The 27,992-nt window shown below is 42.1% G+C and overlaps 2 protein-coding genes across 3 annotated transcripts; both read left to right on the top strand.

The window, feature by feature from the left end:
• The first annotated feature begins 4,988 nt into the window (after nucleotides 1–4,988).
• On the top strand, nucleotides 4,989–15,831 carry mtdha (metadherin a). 2 transcript variants are annotated; one of them, XM_010899932.4, is made up of 10 exons: nucleotides 4,989–5,451; nucleotides 6,240–6,338; nucleotides 7,317–7,401; nucleotides 9,320–9,499; nucleotides 9,823–9,876; nucleotides 10,131–10,298; nucleotides 10,418–10,576; nucleotides 11,054–11,340; nucleotides 11,563–11,692; nucleotides 13,844–13,929. In XM_010899932.4, exons 1-9 carry the CDS (start codon nucleotides 5,104–5,106, stop codon nucleotides 11,683–11,685), a joined length of 1,503 nt encoding a protein of 500 aa, XP_010898234.3. In that variant the 5' UTR covers nucleotides 4,989–5,103; the 3' UTR covers nucleotides 11,686–11,692; nucleotides 13,844–13,929. The 2 variants fall into 2 exon arrangements, with proteins under 2 accessions (XP_010898234.3, XP_010898233.3); XM_010899931.5 differs by having other exon boundaries at nucleotides 4,991–5,451; nucleotides 11,563–11,659; nucleotides 13,844–15,831.
• Nucleotides 15,832–18,891: 3,060 nt separating this feature from the next.
• Nucleotides 18,892–25,837, top strand: laptm4b (lysosomal protein transmembrane 4 beta). Its single transcript, XM_010899930.5, has 7 exons — nucleotides 18,892–19,156; nucleotides 19,940–20,057; nucleotides 20,830–20,903; nucleotides 21,209–21,331; nucleotides 21,846–21,944; nucleotides 22,651–22,746; nucleotides 24,125–25,837. Exons 1-7 carry the CDS (start codon nucleotides 19,064–19,066, stop codon nucleotides 24,197–24,199), a joined length of 678 nt encoding a protein of 225 aa, XP_010898232.1. The 5' UTR covers nucleotides 18,892–19,063; the 3' UTR covers nucleotides 24,200–25,837.
• The last annotated feature ends 2,155 nt before the right edge of the window (nucleotides 25,838–27,992 follow it).

The following is a 27,992-nucleotide window of genomic DNA, read 5'->3' as shown; positions in this document are numbered from 1 at the left end:
GGGGAACTGGACAATGCTGACGAACTGACACTGGTCACCCACATTCAGTATCAAGGTGTGTGAAGTACGGAGGCAGGTCCTACCAAAAATCCAATCTATCCCCAGGTTTCCCTGTAAGCCATGATCCCTTCCTTAGATTGCACTCTGAGTTAATTATAATGAGGGTTGATACACAGGTCGTTAATAAAGAGTAGGTAACAAGTAAGATCTGGGAGAAGGAATGGATGTGGTATTAACTCATTCTGAATTGTTGAAATGTATGAAAATATTAGCCTTCATTTAAATTGTGGAAATTTGACATTTGATGTATTGGTCCCTACTTCACAACTTACCAGTTCAAACCAGATCCTTAAAGAGCCCGTCACCTTTTCCACCTTGTGACAGGCATTTTGAATGTAGGCAGCTTGGTAGACTGTAAAAAGAAAAGCCCTTCCTCAAGCTCACGTTGTTTTCCTAGTAGCAGAATATTATGATGACGTAATTGCAGATTTTCTTTTGCAAAACAAAAGTTCCCATGCAGCAATGTTAAGCTTAGGAAATGTAGTTGTTTTTATTTATATTATAGTGGAGTCAACATTGTAACAACTGTGGAAACTATGAATATTCTAATGTACTTAATGCACTTTTTTATGCTTTAGACAGGAAATTCGTAAAATATCACATTGCTCTCTTTCCCGCTAGGCCTTTGGAAGATCAAATGCATTTATAAAGCCCTTTTTACAACAGCAGTTGTCATAAAGTGCTTTTACAGAAACACCCGGCCTTAAACCCCAATGAGCAAACAACAGTATTGTTGAATTTCAGTGGCTAGGAAAAACTCCCTAAGAAGGCAGAATTTTAGGAAGAAACCTAGAGAGGACCCAGGCTCAGAGGGGTGACCAGTCCTCTTCTGGCTGTGCCGGGTTAGATATTAAGAGTCCAATTGGAATAATTAATAAATGCATGTGGGATAAATCCAGAGTCTGTTTAAATTTAGACTAGGTCAGAAGTATGACCAGATGGACAGGGACAGCAACAGACCCCCCAAACTAGGTACTCCACAGGAGTGGACCAGGACCTCATGTCCTCCTAAAGTTTAAAACGGGAGGAGACTGGGAAAATTCAGAAAATGCATTCCTCATATCAACAATGATTTATAGTGGAGAACGAGAACTTAGTGGGGAAGGAGAACTGACCCAATCCCCCAGCACAATAATATAGCAGTGTAACACCTTGGAACTGAGACGGGGGAGTCCCGGACAGGGCCCAACAGGCAGAAAATCAATCCACCCACATTGCCAGACATCAACCAAAGGGACACCCACCAACCGCAACCCCCCTGAATGAGGGCCAAGTATTGCCAGCAGAGGACAGCCCAACTGCACAAGTGCGCAAAAGAGAGACAACAACAAGCCAGTGACTCTTCCCCCAAAAGGCATTGGAGGGAGGGCATCCCAGTGGCGATGAGAGCCCACCTGGCAAGACAGCAAGGGTGGACAGTATCAAACCTCCTGGTCACCTTCACGCCCCCGGGCCAGGCTACACCTAATTATAAACCGTGCTGTAGAGATTAGTTTTTAGTAGACACTTGAAAGTTTGCACTGAGTTTGCATTTCTAACCTTAATTGGCAGATCATTCCACAGGAGTGGAGCTCTATGAGAAAAGGCCCTGCCGCCAGCTGTTTGTTTAGAAATTCTAATTTATAGGTTAAGAGTAAAACCTTAAAATCAGCCCTAACCCTAACAGGCAGCCAGTGTAAGGACGCCAGGACAGGAGTAACGTGTAAATTTATTTTGTTCTAGTTAGGATTCTAATTGAAGTTTATTTATTGATTTGTCTGGATAACCAGAGAGAAGAGCATTGCAGTAATCTAGACTAGAAGTAACGAAAGCATGGATTTGTTTTTCTGCATCAGTTTTTGATAGAAAGTTTCTGATTTTTGCAATGTTTCAAAGATGAAAATAAGCAACTCTTGAGACATATTTTATATGTTCTTCAAAGGAGAGGTCAGGGTCAAGGGTAACGCTGAGGTTTTTTACAGTTTTTTGGGATATGACCATGCAGCCGTCGAGGTTCACAGTGAGATCTGCTAACAACGCTCTTTGTTTCTTGGGTCCTAAAACAAGCATTTCTGTTTCTCTTGACTTTAAGAGCAAGAAGTTCTCTGTCATCCACTTCCTAATATCTGAAACGTATGCTTCCAAAGTAGCTAATTTTGGGGCTTCTCCATGCTTCATTGAAATATATAACTGTGTGTCATCACCATAACACTGAACATTGACATTGTGATTTTGGATTACATCACCCAGAGGGAGCATATACAGGTGCTGGTCATAAAATTTGAATATCATCGAAAAGATTTATTTCAGTAATTCTTTTCAAAAAGTGAAACTTGTATATTATATTCATTCATTACACACAGACTGATATACACTCACCTAAAGGATTATTAGGAACACCATACTAATACTGTGTTTGACCGCCTTCAGAACTGCCTTAATTCTATGTGGCATTGATTCAACAAGGTGCTGAAAGCATTCTTTAGAAATGTTGGCCCATATTGATAGGATAGCATCTTGCAGTTGATGGAGATTTGTGGGATGCACATCCAGGGCACAAAGCTCCCGTTCCACCACATCCTAAAGATGGTCTATTGGGTTGAGATCTGGTGACTGTGGGGGCCATTTCGTTGCTCTGATAGTGGCCTTCAGCTCTTCTGCATTGTTGGGTCTGGCGTATCGCATCTTCACAATACCCCATAGATTTTCTATAGGGTTAAGGTCAGGCGAGTGTGCTGACCAATTAAGAACAGGGATACCATGGTCCTTAAACCAGGTACTGGTAGCTTTGGCACTGTGTGCAGGTGCCAAGTCCTGTAGGAAAATGAAATCTGCATCTCCATAAAGTTGGTCAGCAGCAGGAAGCATGAAGTGCTCTAAAACTTCCTGGTAGACAGCTGCGTTGACCTTGGACCTCAGAAAACACAGTGGACCAACACCAGCAGATGACATGGCACCCCAAACCATCACTGACTGTGGAAACTTTACACTGGACTTCAAGCAATGTGGATTCTGTGCCTCTCCTCTCTTCCTCCAGACTTTGGGACCTTGATTTCCAAAGGAAATGCAAAATTTACTTTCATCAGAGAACATAACTCAGCAGCAGTCCAGTCCTTTTTGTCTTTAGCCCAGGCGAGATGCTTCTGACGCTGTGTATTGTTCAAGAGTGGCTTGACACAAGGAATGCGACAGCTGAAACCCATGTCTTGCATACATCTGGGCGTGGTGGTTCTTGAAGCACTGACTCCAGGTGCAGTCCACTCTTTGTGAATCTCCCCCACATTTTTGAATGGGTTTTGCTTCACAATCCTCTCCAGGATGCGGTTATCCCTATTGCTTGTACACTTTTTTGTACCACATCTTTTCCTTCCCTTCGCCTCTCTATTAATGTGCTTGGACACAGAGCTCTGTGAACAGCCAGCCTCTTTAGCGATGACCTTTTGTGTCTTGCCCTCCTTGTGCAAGGTGTCAATGGTCATCTTTTGGACAGCTGTCAAGTCAGCAGTCTTCCCCATGATTGTGTAGCCTACAGGACTAGACTGAGAGACCATTTAAAGACCTTAGCAGGTGTTTTGGGTTAATTAGCTGATTAGAGTGTGGCACCAGGTGTCTTCAATATTAAACCTTTTCACAATATTCAAATTTTCTGAGATACTAAATTTGGGGTTTTCATTAGTTGTCAGTTATAATCATCAAAATTAAAAGAAATAAACACTTGAAATATATCAGTCTGTGTGGAATGATTGTATACATTATACAAGTTTCACTTTTTGATGGAATTACTGAAATAAATAAACTTTTTGATGATATTCAAATTTTATGACCAGGACCTGTATAGTGAGAATAATAATGGGCCCAGAATCGAGCCGAGCTTAACTTAAGACTGCTACGTGGAACATCCATGCAACACAGTAGTAGAAAGTATGAAATACTTTTCCTGACAGCTACTTCATGAAGAGCTAGAAGGAAGACAATAAAAATAAACATTGCATGCATTAGTTCTCAAAGGCAGGAGTGGGGGTTGCTGTGGAGTTATTTTTATAGATTCTTTAAAAAGAGGTGTTTTCTGTTTATTTATTTATTTATTGCACAAAATCATACATACAAATAGGTGTTTTCTGTTTACTTCTGACTATAAACTGTTTTTAAAGCTGCCTATTATAAGATTCTCAGCAATGTCTTACCTTTCCTTCTGGGTGAATTCCATGTTAAAGCATAAAGTGTGTTTTACCATTCTCTGTTTTTTTAGGGTGATATCAGTTTCACTGGTGCAGTGACCTGGATTGTAAGTTGAGCAAAGCACTGTAGCAAGTTAAGAAGGGGTGAATGTAATTAAATGAACAAACTGTAAGCTCACTCAACAGCAAGTTTGAAATGTCACCTATGGGGCTATACAATTACTTTTTGAAAACATTGGAGAGCATTTGTGGTGTAGTGTCCCGTCTTGAAGTTTGACTGCTTAGGGTTGAGGAGATTGTTCTAAGATTAATAACACCAAAATTGGTCAAATACAGAAATGCTTAATTGTTTTGGAAAGGAAAGACAGAAGGAACACCAGTCTGTAGACTACACCTTTGTCCAGTGCTGGTTTCTTTTCGAGGGGAGTGACTGGCCATCTTGAAGTCAGGAAGAACGCAGCCAGGGTTCAGGAATGAGTTAATGAGGGAGGCAAGGAATGAGAGTTCTCCAGAGATGGCCTGGAGTAGAGAGTCGGGGTGGGGTCAAGTGGGCAATACACTCACCACTTGTAATGCAGAAATGTATTTCATAAAGTGTACAATTACACAATTATTGACCAAAGTAATTTTCCTTCACAAATTCCTTATTGTATTTGGAAACCAATCACAATTCCAACGCCTTAGAAAAATAAATAATTATAAATAAAAAATCTAATTCTAGGCTGTTATTTTGAAGTTTTCGTCATTGCTATTCGACAGAGACGTCATCCTTAGTGCTGCCAGAACAATAGCACTAGCCTAGTGAACTGAAACGATAGTTGGAACCTAGGTAGTGAGCTCCTTGCTAAGTGCTGGCACTGGCTTTGCTACATGGTGCTCTGAAAAGATGGCAACAGACTGGCAAGCTTTAGCTATTGAGAAAGCCGAGTTGATATCCAGTGGTATCAGACAGCTGTTATCCTCCGGCCAGGGATACTTTAGATCGGAGTTTGGTGTGGAATTGGGTCTAACACCCGAGATTTACCCGTCATGGGTGATTCTCTCCACCGCGGTGGTTGGGCTGCTGGTGGTGCTGGTTCTTTCGTGGGCCGCGTTTTGTGGCAGATTCTTCGGTGGAAAAAAGAAACGAGTTTTGGTTACCCAAGAGAGTGACGACTTACTTAGGGCCCAAGTAATTAAGATTGGAAAGCCAGAGGAACAAAAGAAAAAGACTAAAAAGAAATCAAACGAAAAGGTACATAGCTACTGTAACTAGCTATATATTTAGCTCGTTGTAAATAGTTTTTGTCGTGGCATTGGCAAACTTTCATTCAACAGAGTTTTGACTAGTTGGCTAACTACAGTAGCCTGTTAAGTGTTATCTTGCTAATTTACACAAGATGTATTAATTCTGCTAAACAAAACGTTTTACAGTACTGTACGGTAGTTGTGAAAGCTTTGGTGAAACATCATTTCTATTAGTTACATTTCAGGTAGGCCCCTCACCATTTGTTAATGTATTAACTAATAGCTCAGGAACATACCCAGCTATGTCCGCTATAAACTGTTTCTCAACTTAAAACGTGTTTGGATGATATTACTGTAATACAACCCATGACAGTAGCTAGCAGCAGAGTACTTTATATTGCTTTACTGTGCTTCGTTTTTGACAGGTTAGCTTCCAGCTAACTAACATTAGTTAGCCATCTTTGTTAGCATTCACTTGTGTCTGTAATGTAGCAATCAGTTTCATGTGAATAATTGAACATGTTTCATCACAACTAACTACAACTATACATAGTTATACTGATTTAACTAACTTAATGTCGTTGGTGTATCGACTGAGCTGTGTAGTTAAACTGTTCCGTACCTAGCAAGCTGGCTATCTTTTTTGTAGGAGTAGGAAGCTAACTAACGTTAGCTTTCTATCATTGCCAGCCTGAACAGTCCTATACGGTAGTAGATTGTTGTCTAATGTTTTTTGTGCAAAAACCCCCACCGATCACAGTAGCTAACTCAATGTTTTCTGGTTCCCTACTTCAGAAGGCTCAGTCTAACGGTCGCACAGTGCCAGAGAATCAACAGGAAGTGAGAGACATTGTTGAAATCTCCAACCCATCTCCAGAGATCAAAACTGAAAAGGTTTGTTCGTGGCATGTAAATAACACCTTGACGTCCTCAAACAATGCTCGATGTCAAACGGATTTAAATGTCATCGCGAAATACATTTCTCTTTATAAGTCCTATTAACCTGTAGCTGTAATTCTCCATCTGGTTAGAATGAATTCCGGTTTATCCAAATTGAAGGTTTGTTTGTTATAGCTCAATTTCAGACGGCTGTATTAGGATCCTATTAGCTGCCACTAAAAGCTACAGCTACACTTTCTGGGCTCCAAAAAACATTAGGGCTGTCCTTATTTAGCACTACAAGCAGTTGTTCAGACATCATTGTTTTACTGGAACAGTCGCAACAATTTTTTGGTGCAGGAAACACTGGTCTGGGGCGATTATCACCGGTTTCAGGACTAATTAATTACAATGTGTGTTGCATTCTGTAAAAGCAGGTGTTTGCTTAGCCTATGAAATATATTTTCAGAGTTTTGCATTTTTCAATGTTAATAGACTAGTTGAATTACACAAAGCATCTCTGCTCACTGCCTATCTGTGGCAGGACCTGGATCTGTGTGGTGCCCAACAAAGATGGCTCTCACAAACTGAAGTCAGAATTCCAAGTTTCTATATGGTTGAATGGGTGGAGATAAAAAAAAATATGTTTTAATGCAAATGTCTATGAGTGATGTGTTAAGGTAACATTTATCTAGTCAAAAAAAGTTCACTGCACAAAGCTGTGTGGTCAAAACAGCAACCACTGAAATACGTAACTTTTGGAGAGAATTCAGTGAAAAATCCTGAAGAGTGAACCATGCAAAATGTTAACGTGTATATATAAAACAACTTTTGTCCTATATATGTTGGTATTAGAACATCAGGTTGTCACCACAGCTGTGATAAGGTAAAGCTACCAGTGCCCTGTGGGTCTATTGTCATGTTTACTCCAGGACCTTGACAGCTATCAATGACTGGGCATAAACATTTCTATTGGACTTTGTCTTTACAAAGGTGAAGAAGAACAAGAAGAAAGCCAAACCTGAGGTAAAACAAGCCAAGACAGTCTCTGCTTCAGATGGGAAAGAACCTGATGACGGTATGACTCATCACCCCCTGTAAATGAATCCTGCTGAACTCTACTGTCTTTGATATGTTATTAAGACCCTTGGATAACTGAATTCTACTGTCAGGTTTTTTGAGGATGAGCAAGTCAGTCAGGATGAATCCATACTGGGACCGTATTCCCTCATTAACCCACAGCCTTTGCCAATTGATCTTCAGTTCAAATTCGTGGAAAGACTGGTTGTACAGTCCGTCAGACTTGGCAATTGTTAGCCTATAAGGAAGTTGTGGGAGAAAAACTTCCTAGCACTAAAGGCATTGGCTTACTATGGTTTGTGTATCAACCAATCATCTCCCACTGCTCCAATTACTAACATGTTTACTTCATTGTGGGACAGTTAGTGCAGTATCTATGGAGATAACCCTAACTGTTGTCAGTGGGGAGGAACAATGCAGTTCTTCCTTCATTTTAACTTATGAAAAGAATGTTACGATAGTTGCTAGATGGTTAATTGATGGAACATAGTCAGGTATGCCGCTAGACATCTTCTATTTTGTAATGTGAACTGGCTTACCCTGTTGGGAGCCACGCCTGGCAGATTTCTGGTGAGCTAAAATCAAATAATGACAATATACTGTACTCCATAATGTCACACCCATAGAATGACCTGGTTAATCCCACTGAGGCCAACCTCCAATGGCAGTTGTGCCAGACTTGTATGTGTTGGGTAAGGAGGTTCAGAGCCAACAGACCAGCGACTCTGGACCCTGGTCAGAACCAGGGCATTAGAGGAAAGGTTTCAGAGCTACCAAGTATTGCCCCAGATGGGTAGGAGGTTACAGTATAAATAGGAGTTACCAAACTGACTAGGGCAGTGGCAGTTGTGTGGCCCTATTCATTAATGATTGATGTCATGTGACCTCAATCCATCGAACATCAGTTGCAAATTAACTCCCATGTAGGTCAACCAGTAATTCAGTTGAGGCTGAACAGCTACAGTTGAGGTATCTGTAAAGTGACATTTGCTGAAGTGACAGTATGCTTTCAGTTCCTGTAGGTATTCATCTTCCTTATGAAGTGATTTGACATGGTTATTCAGGATACTAGGGCTGTAACGGTACACATCCACACCACTCCGTTCAGTGTAAGATGTTCTGTTTTGTAAACATTGTGATCCAAATGCATGTAGTCTAGCTTTAACCACACATGTTACTTTCTGTGTGGGAAACTAACATTCTAAACTCAGTTTCCACCTGGAGATGGATCTTGGAGCTGTAACTTAGCAACTGAAGTAGCCTAGGTTAGTGATTCCCAACCAGGGGTACTAGGACCCCTTGGGGTACATGGCCTCTCCACAGGGGATACTTGAAAACACTCATGACACCATAGGCTTACTAGTGAAATTAACATGAAGAGTGCTTCAGGGGTATTCCAAGCATTTCAAAATCTTTTTGGGGGTATAGTAACTGAAAAGGTTGGGAGCCACTGGCCTAGAACGTGTAATGCAGCCTCGTAAATAAATGGTGAACACAAACGACCAGCCAGAGATGGCGCTTTTTTGAGAATAGCTAATTCTATTTTTCATATTATTATTCGGAACATCACTCTCCAGCAGGCATTGGTGTGGAACCGCTTTTTGACTGGTGAATAATTGCAAAATGCTGTAATTTATTTACAGAAAAATTCCCACTTAGTGCAGTTTTAATCACAGTGGCAATGGGCAAAGTTTATAATTTCGTAGTAAATTTAAATAAATTTGCGTACTGTTGCACTCCCACTTGTCACTGATCTTAGATCCAGTTTCTTCATCAAAGATTACGGTTAGGATTCCGGGAAGGGAAACTGATCCTAGGATCTTTGTCTGGTGGGCTAAAACAACATGAAAATAACTGCCTCAACAGAGCAAAAACCAGAATGTATCTTAGTTCTGTTGTGCTGTGTTGTTCCTCAGGCGCCTGGGAGACGAAGGTGAGTAACCGTGAGAAACGGCAGCAGAAGAGGAAGGAGAAGGGCCCTGACGGGGGGGTGGAGGTACCACACTACCCAGCGGAGCAACTCCTTCCCCCCGCCCCGCCTACCGCTCTGGCCACGCCCCCACCCACAGCCCCGCCCACCTCCCGGAGGGGTAGAGGTATGCTGTGGAAATGAATGTTGCACTATAGTCCTGAAAGCAGGATATCTGGAAACGACTACCAGGAATACCTGTAAAAATTAGGATCTTAGGTCTTATCACTGATTTGTGGTGTGTGTATGTTAAATGACTCTGTAGTCCTGCTGCCAACAATTAGTAGCATGTCTTTTTTAATATGCAACATTAATTTTGTAAAGTTCCAGGTCCCACCATGTTCATTTCATTTCTCAAAGTTCATTTGAGCTGTGGTTTCCGTTAGGCTGTGGGTTCTGGTTTGGAACCATCGTTCTATTCTTCCGTCCATTCAAACAGTCTCTTCTCAGTCCTCTTAGAACCGATGCGGACCGTGGTGAAGGGAAACACCGTCATGGCTCCAGGTAAACTACCAAACCAATGGCATCCTATTCCCCATGTGGATTGGTGTGAATGTTAGGTGGCTTGTAAATTGGCACTCCACGAGGAAGGTGGCCAACACCTGATGTCGATGAGTGGTCTGTGAATAATGACAGTTCCATTACATCAAGATAACACTGACTAAGTCTCCCTTTCTACAAACATGAGCTGAAGGCTTTGCTCTGGAATGTCTCAGCAACAAGTGGTTTAGTTCCCTAAAAGTCTCCTCACTCGTCAGGGTCGACCAGCTGGAGAGAGGAGCACTCGGTCAACGGTGGAGGGTGGTCTGACATCTCCATGAAGCTGCCAGTCCAGTTAAGTGCCTCAGATGTGGAGAAGTGGCCTGCTATCCCCAAAATCCCCCGACACAGGAACCCAGATCCCAGCTGGGGACAGGAGACTGAAGGTGACTTACTGTCTACTGGTTTTGACCCCTAACCTCCCAACTTCAAAGATACTCTTTTTGTTTGTTTGTTTTATTTTTCTTGGGAACAACAAAAGTATGATGTTATTTCTTTACTCCAGGGTCGTGGCTTGGTATTGACAGGAGAATGAAGACTGAACTCAAAACAGTGCCGTTCCCTGTGGTTGGTCTGGGCTCCGCGGAACCCCTCTCCACCCCTGCTGCTGAGCTCACATGGGAAGGTGTTCCTCAGCCTGCTGATGATGACTGGACTGGACTGAGTAAGAACAAAATCTGTTAATAAGGGAATATCTGGATGGTTGTTATTACGGTCTGGGTAAGTCATTAAATAAACTAGTCAGATCCCTGGTTAAGAATACTAGTTTAAATCCCTCATCTACATTTACAACCCCAAAAGGTCAAAAAATAAAATAATTTATTAAAGAGAACGCTGGTGTGGGAACAGGAAGGAACCGCTGTCTTGACGTGGTCCACCACGGAACCTGGATTAGAATGAGATTTTTTACAATTCTGGGTCTCCCTGGGCCTCTGGGTCTCCCTGGGCCTCTGGGTCTCCCTGGGCCTCTGGGTCTCCCTGGGCCTCTGGGTCTCCCTGGGCCTCTGGGTCTCCCTGGGCCTCTGGGTCTCCCTGGGCCTCTGGGTCTCCCTGGGCCTCTGGGTCTCCCTGGGCCTCTGGGTCTCCCTGTCTCATGATATGTTCTGTGTACATATGCCCATAGTGTCTGTGTTGTTTTCAGATGGGATTACTGCAGCAGACCCCAGCTCGGACTGGAATGCACCCACAGAATTGTGGGGGAATTATGAGGAGCCGTCGGCGGTGGTGGCCTGTGTCCCGCCCCCACAGGACTCAGCACCCCGCCCCCAGGACTCAGCACCCCGCCCCCAGGACTCAGCACCCCGCCTCCAGGGGACCAAAGGCTCTGACGAGGAGAAGGAGAAGGATGACCCTGCTGGTGGGGCTGTGAAGTCCAAGAAAAAGAAGAAGAAGAAGAAGAAACCGGAGGAGGAGGGGGGGGCAGCCCAGGTAACATGTATGATGAACCACCTTTGGGCTGTTCTCTCTCACTATCTGTTTTTAAATACAAATTTTACCAGGTAAAATGACTGACATGTTCTCACTCATCAGTGACCTGGGACAAATGATGGTTAAGTCTTGCTCAGGGACCGAATGACAGGTTTTTCATCTTGCAAGATTAGGTATTTTACCTAAAGACCTTTGTGTTCCTGGTTCTGTCTGCCTCCCCAGATGTCCTCTGACAGCAGCACAGTGACTCCAGTGGAGACATCATCACTTCCACCTCCAGCTGCAACACGGTCGTCCGGCCCGATTGCCTCTTCACAGAGTAAGAGACTGGCAGCGATATGCTGAAACCCAGGTCCAAATGCACCCCTAAACCCTCTGTAGTAGTGATGGCCATTCAAGGCCTCATTACCGTTCTTGTAAAAAAAAATTGAAAAAAGAAAATCTGAGTGCTGCCAGCATAACATCCTGCTGCTAAAATAACGCTAATGAAGCCTTGTTTGGCCATTACCAGTCTGTAGTAGTATTCTGAACCCCTGGTCCAAATGGACCCCTAAACCCTCTGTAGTAGAATGTTGAACCCCAGGTCCAAATGGCACCCTAAACCGTATATTGTGTCAGCATTCATGTTTCAGGTCAGATCAATTAAGATCTGTCATTGTAGGAACATTAAAACCTCTGATGCCTTGTTTCCACTGGTGCCAAACACTGGTGTCAAGAAATGTTTCTGTTAACATTGACACGGGCCAGTGCCATGGCAGAGTAGCCCGGCTCTTGCTTGGTGCCACGCCCCGGACTTAGGGCGTGGTTTGCAAGTTGACGCGTTACATGCTGTCTAACAAACAAATCCCTGATGAAATAAAGAAAATAATGCGACTGTACTGGGAAGCAAAAACTTTCAATGGAAAGAGTTGGAACGACCGAAAGTGGTACGATTCCATCGACTCAATATGAGGTGGTACGATGCCATCGACTCAATATGAGGTGCTACGATGCCCTCGGCTCAATATGAGGTGCTACGATGCCCTCGGCTCAATATGAGGTGCTACGATGCCCTCGGCTCAATATGAGGTGCTACGATGCCCTCGGCTCAATATGAGGTGCTACGATGCCCTCGGCTCAATATGAGGTGCTACGATGCCCTCGGCTCAATATGAGGTGCTACGATGCCCTCGGCTCAATATGAGGTGCTACGATGCCCTCGGCTCAATATGAGGTGCTACGATGCCCTCGGCTCAATATGAGGTGCTACGATGCCCTCGGCTCAATATGAGGTGCTACGATGCCCTCGGCTCAATATGAGGTGCTACGATGCCATCGGCTCAATACGAGGTGGTACGATGCCATCGACTCAATACGAGGTGGTACGATGCCATCGACTCAATACGAGGTGGTACGATGCCATCGACTTAATAGCAAAATGAAGCGCTGAGACTGAGACGTAGCCTGCAGAACCTATAACAACACAAAATTACCTCTGAATTCTCCCAAATCCTTCTGTTAAAGGTAGGGTAAAGGTTAACATATGAAACATAAAAATATTTTTATTTGTTTCATCACATTTCTAATTATAAAAATTTATAAAAAGATAAGTCAACAAAACATTTGACTTTTAAACTAAACAGTAACTCACACATCCCTGGGGAACAAGGCGACCGCCTGGTCTGTCAGTTACTAGGTATGTGGTTATGTCTGCAATCACCCAATGGGCATCTGCATTTAAATTCCTGACCAGAACGAGGGATTGTCAGCCACCCGTTTGACTGTCATGCAGTCCAGGTGCTGTTTGCTATTGGCGTGGCTGGTCAAGGGACTGCTTGCGAAAGTTGTCAGTGCCTTTGTAAGACCCACGTTTGTCCAGGAACTTATGACCGACAACACGGTGCATCTGAATTCCATCGAAGTCGAAACAGGTCAATTATTTTTTGCACTTCGGTAAAATTGTTTGCTTTCGTTTAGGCTCTTAGTTATCGTTCAGTGCCTTCTTCGATTGAGTGACTCACAAGTTTTTACATTTTTATTAAAAAACAATACCAGACAGCCACACATCAGATCACTGCTCAACTCTTGGCCAACAGCGTGCGAAAGGGGTTGCAAGTGCCAGATTACGAAACAACTGGAGAATGTCGAGTTTATAATGCAATCATTTAGTTCAATCTCAATTTTTTTTTTTTTGCACTGGCCCTATCAGGACAGTGACTTGCTGTTTTTATTGGTCCGACTTTTTACTGGCCCCGGGCTCGTTATTGTCAAACCATGGAACATTATCATAAATCACCACTGTAGCCCTGGAACATTACCACAGATCACCGCTGTAGCCCTGGAACGTTACCACAGATCACGGCTGTAGCCCTGGAACGTTACCACAGATCACCGCTGTAGCCCTGTGGAAATGCGGGATTAGTTGCTAAGTTGGCTTTGATGGCCCTAAAAATGTCTTATAATCCGTAAGTCATGAAACATAACACATTAAATATGTTTTTCTTTGTTTCTATAATCTTTTCAGAATTATCTGATCCGAGCTTCGAGGCTCCCAAACCGTCCCAGAAGAAGAAAGCCCGGAGAGAAACATGAATTTGAGAAACAAGAACCCACGTTAATTATATGCAAAAGGATTGTTTGTTATAAATGCAATAATTTGTAAGTACAGACTTGTATGCAGGATAAGTTGACTCTACTTTTTCAATATCCCCAAAAAAAGATCAAAGAGCAATTAGTTGGACCAACTCATCAGTTTTCTGGTCCTGTCAGATATTTGGACCAGTTCATCTGTTTTTTGGTCCTGTCAGTGATTTGGACCAGTTCATCTGTTTTTTGGTCCTGTCAGATATTTGGACCAGTTCATCATGGTTCTGGTCCTGTCAGCTCTATCTAACCTACATGCCCTCTACACTATACTGCAGCAGAACAAATGATTTAGGAGGGAGGGTGTTGAACTTGTAGTGAGGTACACATTTAGAAAATATAATTTTTCAGTGATATCAAGCTTCTTTTTTATCTATGTTTATCTTAAATAACCCAAATGTATACATGTTTTCTTAAAGTAATGCAAAGAATTTTTTTATAAAAGTGCTTTTTTTTTTGTTTTATATTGGTGGAATATCAGTGTTGACGGTTACGGCTAATGATATTGTTGCCGTGGTTACGGCTAATGATAGCGTTGCTGGTGGTTACAGCCAGTAAACCTGTGTCAAACTATTATCAGAGGTAGGTTATCGATGGTCCATCTGCAGAAGGAAAAGCCACTGGAAGGTTTTGAAATGAATTGGACAGAGCTCCAGTGGGAGGCAGTATGGCTAATTGGACAGAATGCTCCTGCGCTCCAGTAGGAGGCAGTATGGCTAATTGGACAGAGTACTCAACGCTCCTGTAGGAGGCAGTATGGTTAATTGGACAGAGTGCTCCAGTAGGAGGCAGTATACGAGGGGGGATTTGGCTGCAACTGTGATTACACACTAATAGTATTTTCTTCTCAATGTGTTTCTCTTTCGGAGTATCTTTTTCTCACTGATCTGGTTAGTGTACCTTTTGGACCTTTTATTGAATTGTTCTGATTGTATTGAGAAGGTCTTGTGAGCTTAGCTGTGTATCGGAGGGTGTTTATCGTAACCAGTCTTTTCTTCCAACCTCTTGTGTGGTGGAAAAAGCCATGCCATATGTACAGAATATAAGGGCTTTTTCTAATGTGGAATTTTTCTGTGATTGAATGCACTGTGCTGACTGTGTACCTTATCTACGTTTTCATGATTATTTTCTGAAGAAGACTGTTCAGAGGAATGTGAAGGTGCTATTTCTGCTAGTGGATTTAGATGAAAGTGAATGTGATGTGGAGGAGATGGTCCTTGGAGAGACATTGTGTTGAGCAGCTTTAATTCCATGTCAGTCATTTTAAACGGTATCAGGAATTGAATTCTATTGCCTTAACCTTTAGTGTATTAGTGTGTTTTTGTGGATTTCTTTACATCTCCTTTTTTTATAATATTCAGACCGGGGGAGGGGGACCCTTTTACAGGTTTGATGTCCAAAATGAGTTTACTCTCTTGCATGACTTTGATATCCATTCTCTCACATTCTGATTAGAGAATGGGCTGAGTTTTACTTCTGTTCACACTAGTGCTCCTCTCGTTACACTTCCTGTTAATATCCTTGAATGACATGAGGGACGACTGAGCTTCCAGATTGAGGGCTGGCAACCTGCGCTTCAGCTGAAATCAAATGGACTGTGTTTCTCATAGCTTTGTCGTTTGTACAGAATAACCGGTCTGTATGGAGGTTTTATAGGTAGAGCAGTCTGATGAATTGAACAGAAGCCACATAGACCTGCCTGTTGATCATTGAAATGTAAGTGATTATTCAATCAATGTATTTATACCTTGTCCTTAGAAAAATAACATTTTTGAGGAATGATTTTGTTTATTGAAGAAATGCAATGATATTTGTATGTTGAAATTAAAATAACAAAAAATGCTAAAAAAAATTAGCACCAAGTTTTAAGTGGTTTGAACTGTTTTTTGTCATGTTTTTTTTTTTTTGGGGGGGGGGGGCATTGATTTACACCAAGTATTCCAGAATGTCTAAGTAATGCATGGTCAAGTTAATAATGATGAACCAGCCTCATCAATGAAAGATACAGTCCTCCTGAACAGAACTGCAGGACTGGAATACAAATATATGGTTAGATCGTACAGATATAAAGAATATAGATATTCTAAAATATTACCCACCATCATTTTCTCAAATACTAATAATATTCTTTGAAAATAATATAAAAATCCAGGTGTCCAAAGCTCTTGGAGACTAATCTCATTCCCAGACACTTCTGACCACATTCGTAGATCTGAAGTAACACTTCGAACAAAGAGGCCTTCAAAAAGATGGGCACATTTCCCCGCTTCAGTAGGCATTGGTTTTATCAGCTTTGTCTACCAAACAATCATCTCCCCCCAACACATTACCCCACATGGGTTGTGTAACCAATCACCTGTTTCTACACTGTAGTTCTCTATGGGACAGCTATGAGAGCATACAGCCCAGCTGAAACATCTGTTACTACTGACTGATGACACAACTAAACATTTCTTAATGAATAAAAACAAGTTACTAATGACAACAGTTTTGTAGGCTATAAGGTGGTATTATGAAGTGGCGGGCTTACTCCAGACTGGATGTCATTGTTTTTTGTTTACATGATAACATTTTGGAATTGTCACTCCATTTGATGGCACACATCGCTGTATTTTGATTAACTGAATTAAAAAGATATTTGTAAGTACAGACTTGTATGTAGGATACAAAGTTGTAATTTATATGACTTATACAGCCATGTAAGTCATATAAATTACACTCCCAAAGAATGTTCCTCCCTAAGGTCTTTGAATGGAAGGTGTCCAGGCTCATATGCATTATGCACAGCAGCATTAGGGGGAGGTTAGTGATGAGCATTGTCTTTTGCTATACTACTATATTACTATGGGCTGGTTTCACAGACACTGATTAAGTCTAAGGACTAAAAGAAAATGAAGTTCAGTAGAAAACTCCTTTGAGCTTGTTTTTAGTCCTAGATTAGGCTTAATCTGTCTGTGAAACCGGCCCTATATGTCCTTCTCTTCAGCTCCAAATGGAAGGACCAGACGAGACAAGCAAATTCATGTTTTGACATCTGTAGCTGTACCAAAGGTAGGATTGAGGCGTATTGTTTCATGGCTACAGTCACATCACGCTGACCCCAATACAGATTATCAGTGTACTACATAACTACTCATTCTCTGAAAAATTCCGTATTATCTTGGAGTCAGAATTAGTTGACCCTCACAAACATCACGTAGCGATTCAAACCAGACTGATGAAAGAAGTGAAATTAGAACACAAAATAGAACACAATTGATGTGATACATCTGGCCATTTTGGTTATCGCTTTGAATGTGGGAGATGACGGAAGGTAGGAATTTAAAATACTCAGCCTAACTAACAGTTGAGCTATGTCACACCATAACACTCCAAACTGATCTGACATCCTTTTTTTTGGGTCATTCTTGGGATTGGAGTCCATCTGTGATAAATGTAGTTAATCGTACATGATATTGAAATCCAGATACCTTTCTATATAAGGCACTTTACAGTGTGTGTCAGAGCAAAAACTAAGCCATGAAGTCCAAGGAACTCTCCATAGATCTTAGAATCGGGTTTGGGTAAAGATCTGAAGAAGGTTATAATTTCTTTTTTCAAGTATTGAAAGTTCCCAGCAGCACAGTGGTCTCCATCATGGCGAAATGGAAGAACGTTTTGGAATCACCAAGAGGCTGCCTAAAGGACTAAGAATATTAAGAAAAATAAAATGATTAGGTCTGAATGCAAAGTACTATGTCTGGCAAAACCACATGGCTAATACAGTCCCTGCAGTGAAGCATGATGGTGGGTGCATCTTGCTGTGGGGTTCATCTCAGCGGCACAAACGGGGGGATTAGTCAGGATTCAGGGATGGATGAATGGGGAAAATACAACAAGGTCTTTGAAGAAAACCTGATCCAGAGTGAAGAGGACATTACAATGAGTGGAGAGGACATTACAATGAGTGGAGAGGACATTACAATGACCTGAAGCACACAGATAAGATAAAGCTGGAGTGGCTTTGGGAAAATGTGTGAATGTCCTTAAGTGACCCAGCCACAGCCTGGACTTGAACCCCACTGAACATTTGTGGGGCGATCTGATGGTCGCAGTTCACAGACGATCCCCATCCAGTTTGATAGCCTGAGAAGATCTGCAAGGAAGAATAGGAGAAACTGCCCCAAATCAAGGTGTGAATTTAGAGCCTCTAACAGTGCTCTCTAAATTCACAGTGCAGAAGGTGTACAAGCATGAGTTTATTTAGAATTATTTCACTTCTGTGTTGCAAGAAAACCTAAATCTGTTTTACCTAGTTCAAAAGCTACACTTGGCATATCAAGTATTAACCAATCCTATGTTACAAAATATGTTACATACAACACAACAAAAGACAATATTTCAGTGGGTTGATCAGGCCCTGTGTCAACTAAGGCAAATAACTTTCCATAAATCGTATGCCAGCAGGCTGGATACATTTCCAACTTGGTTTACCCAATCAAAAAGAACTTTGAAGCCTGAGACTGAGGAGGGAGCTGGTGGAATAGGGCTCTGGTGAAAGTAATGGACAATACAAGGAATCTGATGCTATTTGAAACTCAGCATTGCTGATAGGGAAGCTTCCCCGCCCACGGGGCTTAGCTGCCCTGCCTGCCTCCGCATCCCCGCTCTCCATCTGCTGGGGTGGTTCACGTGCAGATGTAGGCTGCTTCATGAAACGATGATGGAAACCACTGTCCGTCTACTCCGCCTACCTTTATAAGAGATATGAAAATGTTTTCAATTCAGTCAGAAAAGTGAATTTAAGCTGTATTCTCCACCCAATTATTATTATTATTATCCAATCATCATCTTAATTTTAATTTCCTGGAGCACGAGTCTTCTGGTGATGGCCAAATCCTCCGCAGGTCACGTGATTACAGGATGCACTATATTACCGGAGCCCGGCTCAAGCTCCGGACTGTGACTAACGGAAACTGTGAACAACAGTCATCGAATGTGGCGGCTCTGAGGACTTGGAAGGCTCCGCCGTTTTAATCAATCGTTTAACGGGGGAAATAACCTTTATTATTAACTGAAATAATCATAGATGTAATAGTTGATCGCCTTTCCAACCGGAACAATGATTTCCCCGTGGGATCGGTGGTACACAACTAGCTGCTGCCTCTGCTGTCATGTTCGGACGGGCACCATTATCCTGGGGATATGGTATATGGTAGGCGAAATAATAGTATTATTAGGCTATAGATAAAAAAGTAGAATAATTCGGAATGGGTTTATATTAGCGGCCTACTTGTAAATCTACACACGGAATGGGTTGTGTTCTAAATAAACAAAGGTTTGAATAAAATAGACATATTTAAAATGTCCTACCCTCGTAGGTCAGTAGATGTCTGCACGTATCTCTTCCTTGCAATATCATTGGCCATTTTGTAGTGCCATTCCAAATGCGTTACTGTATTTAATGACATTGTCACCATACGTTTTCCGTATTCATAATTATGTGTTATGTCGACGACGTTTTTATGACTTTGTTGGATTGGGCTTTTGAATATATATATATAAGTCTTCAAATTTTTGTTATTCCGATAAACCTTGCCATATCCTTTAGGCAGCGTCTAGGGGCAGTTGTTAGCTATGCAGTTTATGTGACGTTTTTCCCTGAATGAGGAAAGCATCCAAACAAATTCACTGACACATGATCCGATAAAGAGCGAGACTGCTTAACTAGACCATCTGTTGTTCACTGTACTTTTCCTTTGCCGCCACAACGCAGTGAAAATGCATTGACTACTCACAGCGTGAACTACTTCTAGAAGGAGCTGTCCAGCAGTTATTCTGTCAGTCCATCCCAGGCTGAAGTTAACATGCTTCATAAGATTTTACAATATGAGCCTACATTTTACACACACACACTTCTGTCTAATGTTGATTGTGTTTTAATTCATACAAAAATTAAACCTAGACTATATGTTGTCCTTCTTGTTTTCTACTCCAGCTCATCAATGCTGTTGTTCTACTTATTCTCCTGTCAGCTCTCACCGACCCAGACCAGTACCGCTACCACCTTACCAATGCTGAGCTGGGCTCAGACTTTGATGTCATGGATGATGCTAGTAAGATTCATTATGACTGGGGAGGCTCTCAGCATTTCTGAGGCTGTGGTGAAGCAATTAAACTTCTATACCTCTGTTTCAACCACACATTAAGCAGAAAGACAGACAGTAGTACTGACCTACTACTGATTTCAGACAGACAGTTACTATGGTAACTACAGCGCAGTGCAGCAGAAGGTTAGTCAACCCTCACAACCTGGTCCTTCACAGCTGAGTTAGGTTAGACTGTGTTGCAACTTCCTGCTTTTGGAAACCTGGAGACACCTTCCACATTTACTGGATTGGTTGAACAGTGCAGAAAGGACAAGGTCAACAAAAGTTGTTTTATCCAGCACGGACAACAGAGTAGGAAACGTCCCTATGGGGTTTATTTTACAGCTGCTACATGATGGGGTCAGTCTCACAGATGGAAGGGATTAAGAGGGCAGTATCCTCATCGCTGAGACAGATATGAATTTTGTTGACACCAAAACACAGTACAGACGGGGATAAACATTATCCCCAATGTTAATAATGAAAACATTATCCCCAATGTTAATAATGAAAACATCTGTTAATGTTGCTGTGCTGTTGTGCTTGTTGACAATGAGTTACTTCATGGTTGATTGTCAGAGTCCCTCTCAAATGGTTCCATTCCCAACAGGCCTCTAAACCAGTCAGACTATCTGATAAACGGCTTGGCAGAATAGTACTTGTATTTTTGTCAACCCTTAATGGTGGACAAGTGTCTTCATGACTCTTAACATGTTGTTTTGTTCTTATTTTTCTACAGACATGTGTATCGCCACGGCAATCTCTCTGCTCATGATTCTTATATGTGGAATGGCAACTTATGGTGCCTACAAGGTAACTTTAATTTACTGCTTATTATTGAACAAACAAATTATGACATCTATTATTGTTGGAAGCTATAAGGCTTTTTTTTTTGTGTACAACTGTATGATATCTTTTTTATTTAACTTTAATTTATTCAGGAGAAAACTTATTGACACCAAAGTCTCACCCTGAAGGTGACATGAGAAAAATAATGCAAGAAATATAAACATTCAAGTAGATAATTCTAATAACAAGAAAAATAAAAGTAAACATTCATTTACAACCATTTAAATGTTTCCATTTATAAAAACCGTAGTATTGTGTTATCTTGGCAGCAACATGCGGCATGGCTCATTCCATTCTTCTGCTACCAAGTCTTCGACTTTGCCCTGAATGCGTTGGTGGCCATCAGTGTGTTGGTGTATCCCAATACTATCCAGGACTACTTACACCAGCTGGTGAGGAACAAACCTGTCAACAGTGTTTCCTCTGTCCTTTCATCACACTAAAGAACTGACATTCAGTAATTATTGGGACAATGACATTTTTTATTTCCCCTTTGGCTTTGTCCTTTAAGATTAAATCTGGTTCTGGTCTACCACAGTCAAGCTGAACTGAGATCTCCATTGAGATTCTTTTAGTCCCAGACTAGGCTTAATCTGTGTTTGCAAACCCCCCCCCCCCCTAAATGTTTGGATTTAAAATCTAACAATGTCTGTACGGTTAAAGTATAAATTGTATGGATTTATTTCAAGGCATATCGGTAGATATTGGTTTCACCATTTAGAAATTGTCACTTTTTGTCACTTCATAGGAAATTTATTAGGTCACCACTATCTAGCATCCTGATGGCTTGTGTATCTCTGACATGTTGTTCTTGTTTTTTTCCTTTCTTTCTCTTCTTTCCTGCTCTTTTCTTTATATTTTCCTTCTCTCTCCCTTCCATCTGTGCTGTTTGTCATCTCATTCCAGCCTGGGACGTTCCCATACAAAGACGATATCATGTCAACCAACAACTTATGCCTCGTCTTGTTTGTTCTACTATTCGTTGGCTGCATACTGACCTTTAAGGTACGCTCAAAGATACAGAAAACCATCCATATGTGGTTTTAATTAGCTGTGGTTCCATTCTACTATCTACTGTATGTAGGCCTGGTTGACCTCCTCTACATCCATCTCAACTGGAGTTTTCCACGGTCCATGTTTACTTATGTTTCTTCACTGTTGAATTTAAATTGTATTCAGCTTGATTTGGTAAAAACTCTGTGATGTTCTTACATATAGTAATTTATGCTAATTCTAACTGAACCAGATGCTGTAAATGATGTAAGTGCGGCGTATTACAGAGTGGGAAAAAAACCTTTTTGTCAAACTCAGCTGTTTGCCAAAAGCCATTTTGGGGGCTCTGAGAACAAATGAAAGGAGATACTTTTTTTGCATCAACATTAAACACTGTTTGGCACAAGCATAACACTGCACATCATCCTGAGAAACACCATCCCTACCGTAAAGCATGGTGGTGGCAGCACCATGCTATGGGGATGCTTCTCAGTGGCAGGGACTGGCAGACTAGCCAGGATTCAGGGATGGATGGACCAAGGAAAATTCAAAAGTCCTTGAAGAAAACCTGATCTAGAGTGCACAGTGAAGATTAATCTTTCAGCATGTCAACAACCCAAAGCACACTGCAAATACAACGCTGGAGTGACACATCTGTGAATGTCCTTAAGTTAAAGAATCCACTTCTGACTAGTCATGTTATTCTTGTGTTCTGTAGGCCTACCTGATTGGCTGCGTGTGGAACTGTTACCGGTACGTCAGTGGACGAGGCTCAACAGAGGTGCTGCTGTACGTTACCACTAACGACACCTCGGTAAGACACGCCCACATATCATACTAGCTTCTTCAATGTCCTAAAGGATCTATCCTAGCCCAGCTGGTCCAAAATTACCTATCCTAGCCTAGGGGTCATAAAGGTCATATTCTAGTCCAGCTGGTCCTTAAGGTCTCATATAGGTTACATATAACCCCAATGTTGGCAGGTCTACATTGGTTACCGGTGAATTTCTGAGTAGAATTTAAAACTCTACATATCACTTCATGGTCTGGCACCTGATTACATTAGTGACATGCTCAACCCATACTGCACTGTTAGGCCTCTCGGATCAGCTGTAAAAGGACTGGCTGTCCCAAAAAAACTAAAGGGAGCCGGGCCTTTGCTATACGGGCCCCTAGACTCTGGAACAGCCTCCCACTGCATGTCAGAGATGCTACCTCAGTGCATTCTTTTAAATCTTACCTAAAAACTCATTTTTATAACATTACTTTTATAAATATTTAATCATTGTGATTTTATATGTCCCATCCTATCTGGCCTGATGTAGATTGGTATGTTCCATCCTATCTGGCCTGGTGTAGGGGGTTGATATGTTCCATCCTATCTGGCCTGCTGTAGGGGGTTGATATGTTCCATCCTTTCTGGCCTGCTGTAGGGGGTTGATATGTTCCATCCTTTCTGGCCTGCTGTAGGGGGTTGATATGTTCCATCCTTTCTGGCCTGGTGTAGGGGGTTGATATGTTCCATCCTATCTGGCCTGGTGTAGGGGGTTGATATGTTCCATCCTATCTGGCCTGGTGTAGGGGGTTGATATGTTCCATCCTATCTGGCCTGGTGTAGGGGGTTGATATGTTCCATCCTTTCTGGCCTGGTGTAGGGGGTTGATATGTTCCATCCTATCTGGCCTGGTGTAGGGGGTTGATATGTTCCATCCTATCTGGCCTGGTGTAGGGGGTTGATATGTTCCATCAGATCTGGTTATGTTGCCAGCCAGTTAGTGTGTGATACAGTCTATTTCAGTGCACCACCATTTAAAACCCATTCCACTTCTTTCTCCTCTCATCAGTTCTAGCGTCGTGTTCTGTTATGTAACTGTCCATGCTTGTCCGGTTCATTTGAAATGAATCTGGCCCAGACACTTTTAACGCGTTTAGAATGGTGTCGCCTCCTAGCAGATTCTCTATCTGCTTTGTATTGAATTAACATGGTGTTTTTATAACAGTTTGAGGCCAGACCTCTGTGGGGAATCATGGGAATTCCCCTCCAGCAGAGGATAGCTGCCGAGCTGCACTCAGCATTAATGACAAACAGCAGGGAGGAAGAGCCTGAAGAATTGGATATATTATTTAGTGTTGCTAACCTGCCTGTTGAGTTTAGAATATAGTTTAATCTGCCTGTGTTTCTCTGGCTTCAGGTTCTGCTGCCACCATATGAAGAGGTTGTTGCTGTTCCCCCCAAGGAGCCCCCTCCACAGTACATGGAAGCCTGAGAAGAATGAGACCCCACAATGCACTGGGCCTCCTCCCCTCTCTTTGTGCTGCTGTAATGTTCTGTCCTTCCCCCCTTGCTCTCCCTACAAGCCTAGTCCAGCTGTACAGGCAAACCCCTTCAGACCCGGCCTCTCACTGGAAACCCCTTCAGACCCGGCCTCTCACTGGAAACCCCTTCAGACCCGGCCTCTCACTGGAAACCCCTTCAGACCCGGCCTCTCACTGGAAACCCCTTCAGACCCGGCCTCTCACTGGAAACCCCTTCAGACCCGTCCTCTCACTGGAAACCCTTTCAGACCGACATCTACCTGAAAACCCCTTTAGACCCTACCTCTCACTGGAAACCCCTTTAAACCCACCCTCTCACTGGAAACTCCTTTAAACCCGACCTCTCACTGGAAACCCCTTTAGACCCAGCCTCTCACTAGAAACCCCTGGTCAATATTGGGAGGTGTATCTCCTAACTCTGATTCCCTTACAGTCTCTCCAGCACTACCTGACTTTTTAAATAGCAGATAAAAAGTATTGGTTATGCAAAGGCACTTTTTAAAAATATAAATAATTTTCACCCTGGTCATAATTGAATGTAATATCGGGGGTATTTTTGTATGGCTTTTTATAGAGTGATATCTGACTGAACCATCAAGGGGGAGGCTGTGTAAGGCTGTCATGTGAAGGTACAAAACACCATGACGTCATGTTGTTGGAATGCCTATTATGGACTGATCTTCTGAAAATAATGGTTCCCAGAATGGCACTTATGTAGTGCCAAACAGGGAATGGAAGGCAAAACTAGTGTACTAGATACTACAATGACCAGAAACCCATGGAGTCCTTCCCATTATGTTCTTGGTCTCCAACATTAAACATTTCAAAGACTTGCACGTACAACTTTATCAAAGCACTTAATAGAAACATTAAATATGTATTGGTGTGTTACAATGTGTCCATTTCATGTGTACTGTAGTATGTTCAGTTAAACTAATTGAGCTGAAAATAGTTAGGGGCTTTTAACATGATAATATGATCTTATTGTTGTAGCTGAGCAGCAGTCCTGAGAGCATGACTTGCTACTGAACGGAGTCATCTGCTTCTTTAAGTCCGGACTGTGTGATAATCCCCATGAAGGTAATTCACTGTCCCGTGTAAGCAGATGTTTGGCACACCTTGAGTTAACCTTAAGAGTAGCTGAACTGAATTATAAAATATTGTGATTGGTTCTCTCTGCCTGTGTCAGGGGAACATAAAGACAGATTAATGATAGACCATCCTGAGTCAGATGGAGTTTTACTGAAAGTTAACATCAGTCCCATTCATTCCGGTCCATCGTCTTTGTGGGAATTGTGACCTCTGCTTTTGCAATCCAACAGTTTAATGTAAGCTGCACTTTAAAGAATCTTACCTGGGTGATATTTGAAACTAGTGCTTTTACTATGTTGTAAGATACTACACCATTTCTGTGGGTCGTTGTAAAAGTCTCCCAGGGTTTCATGCAATATTTAAACTGAGAAATGTTTTATTGTGCAACTAGTGGAGGAACACTAATGATCTGATACACAATGTTTGTTTCATCCCTGTCCCACATTCCACTGTAGGCTTGTCTTAATCGCTGATCAATAAAGACTTAATGACATCAATCCCTCCCTGTTCTGCTGCATGTCCATCCCCCTGAAGTTCTGAACGACATCAGACTTGGCAGCCAAACACAGAGAAGTTGGATTAGTTGTTGGTCACAACTATATAAATGGCCCAAAAATATCACACCCAATGAGAATGATTAGAAATGAAATGCTGTGATGAAATAACGCACTCGTCGCCATCCTCCAACAGTACCGGTATAAACAGGCTGGACAGGATGCTGATGAGGGCAGAAAGCCCAGTGGCCCGTCTGGCCACTCTGGGCCAGAATCCTCAGTGGCTGTCCGGGCCAGCAGAACAGCTTCGATACAGAGGTCTACAGGTGCTGGTCATAAAATTAGAATATCATCAAAAAGTTGATTTATGTCAGTAATTCCATTCAAAAAGTGAAACTTGTATATTATATTCATTTATTACACACAGACTGATATATTTCAAATGTTTATTTAATTGTGAAGATTATAACTGACAACTAATGAAAATCCCAAATTCTGAATCTTACTTAAGACCAATACAAATAATTATTTTTAGAAATGTTGGCCAACTGAAAAGTATGAACATGAAAAGTATGAGTATGTACAGCACTCAATACTTAAGTTGGGGCTCCTTTTGCCTGAATTACTGCATCAATGCGGTGTGGCATGGAGTCAATCAGTCTGTGGCACTGCTCAGGTGTTATGAGAGCCCAGGTTGCTCTGATAGTGGCCTTCAGCTCTTCTGCATTGTTGGGTCTGGCGTATCACATCTTCCTCTTCACAATACCCCATAGATTTTCTATAGGGTTAATGTCAGGCGAGTTTGCTGGCCAATTAAGAACAGGGATACCATGGTCCTTAAACCAGGTACTGGTAGCTTTGGCACTGTGTGCAGGTGCCAAGTCCTGTTGGAAAATGAAATCTGCATCTCCATAAAGTTGGTCAGCAGCAGGAAACATGAAGTGCTCTAAAACTTCCTGGTAGATGGCTGCGTTGACCTTGGACCTCAGAAAACACAGTGGACCAACACCAGCAGATGACATGGCACCCCAAACCATCACTGACTGTGGAAACTTTACACTGGACTTCAAGCAATGTGGATTCTGTGCCTCTCCTCTCTTCCTCCAGACGCTGGGACCTTGATTTCAAAAAAATTGCTGGGACCTTGATTTCAAAATTCTCAGAGATACTGAATTTGGGGTTTTGATTAGTTGTCAGTTATCATCAAAATTAAAAGAAATAAACACTTGAAATATATCAGTCTGTGTGGAATGAATGTATACATTATACAAGTTTCACTTTTTGAATGGAATTACTGAAATAAATCAACTTTTTGATTATATTCTAATTTTATGACCAGCACCTGTAAGGATGGGGAATGAGAGGTTATAAGCAGGAGAGCAGGAAGAGATAGAGACGACAGGGAAATCTGCTCCGAGGATTTATTTCCACGGCTCTGAAGGGTTGGCTGGTGTGCCGGATGAGCGGGTCTTCATATGTTCACTAAGATTCCATTGGTCCATTCAGACAGGCAAGTTCAATCAAGCACAGACGCATTGAAATGACTTGAATCCTGCAGGACATGCTGGCATTGTAACTTGGCTAGACAGGAGACACACCGACGGAGACTGAACTAGGTCAACCAACAAACTCGTCAAAACCCCTCACAAACACAGATTATGTTGGTAATTAACAGTGATATTTTCAAAGAAAATATGGGCCACGGGAAAAATATTGTTGGACCAAAGGGAAAACAAACTGAAGCAACACCTATCCAAATGTCAAACAGAAGCATGTTTTCACTAAACACTGCAAAGACCTACAGCAACCCCGGTTCAGTGCCCTCATGAACAGAACTCTGGTTACTTCATCACTGGTACCCAGGAAATAACTGGTTCAAATATTGATTTCTGTGATCAATAACCTCACTAGATATGACCAGCTAACAGTCTGTGAGCAATAATAACTGTACTAACTCACCACTGCATTCATGAACAGCTTCAGGGCAGACAGCAAATAAACAATAGGAAAATGGAGCCCCATTTAAACTTCTGACTACCGATGTATTGTCTTGCTGCCTGTCCTACAAATCAGGCTGACTAAGATCATTTGACTGGAAATTCAAGAGACTGGCAGAGAACAGGAAAGCAGAGATTCAGTTACAGGATCAGGGCTTATG

This window comes from Esox lucius, chromosome 10, assembly GCF_011004845.1.
Source record: "Esox lucius isolate fEsoLuc1 chromosome 10, fEsoLuc1.pri, whole genome shotgun sequence".
Taxonomy (NCBI): Eukaryota; Metazoa; Chordata; class Actinopteri; order Esociformes; family Esocidae; genus Esox; species Esox lucius.
Note: the sequence above shows the minus strand (reverse complement) of the source record. Positions and strands in the feature narration are given on the sequence as shown.

Coding starts and splice junctions, on each gene's coding strand:
- mtdha (XM_010899931.5), top strand. CDS start 5,104: ATGGCAACAGACTGGCAAGCTTTAGCTATTGAGAAAGCCGAGTTGATA. Junction 5,452..6,239: donor AAAAGAAATCAAACGAAAAG/GTACATAGCTAC, acceptor TCCCTACTTCAG/AAGGCTCAGTCTAACGGTCG. Junction 10,299..10,417: donor CTGGGGACAGGAGACTGAAG/GTGACTTACTGT, acceptor TCTTTACTCCAG/GGTCGTGGCTTGGTATTGAC.
- laptm4b (XM_010899930.5), top strand. CDS start 19,064: ATGATTTCCCCGTGGGATCGGTGGTACACAACTAGCTGCTGCCTCTGC. Junction 21,332..21,845: donor AGGACTACTTACACCAGCTG/GTGAGGAACAAA, acceptor ATCTCATTCCAG/CCTGGGACGTTCCCATACAA. Junction 21,945..22,650: donor GCTGCATACTGACCTTTAAG/GTACGCTCAAAG, acceptor TGTGTTCTGTAG/GCCTACCTGATTGGCTGCGT.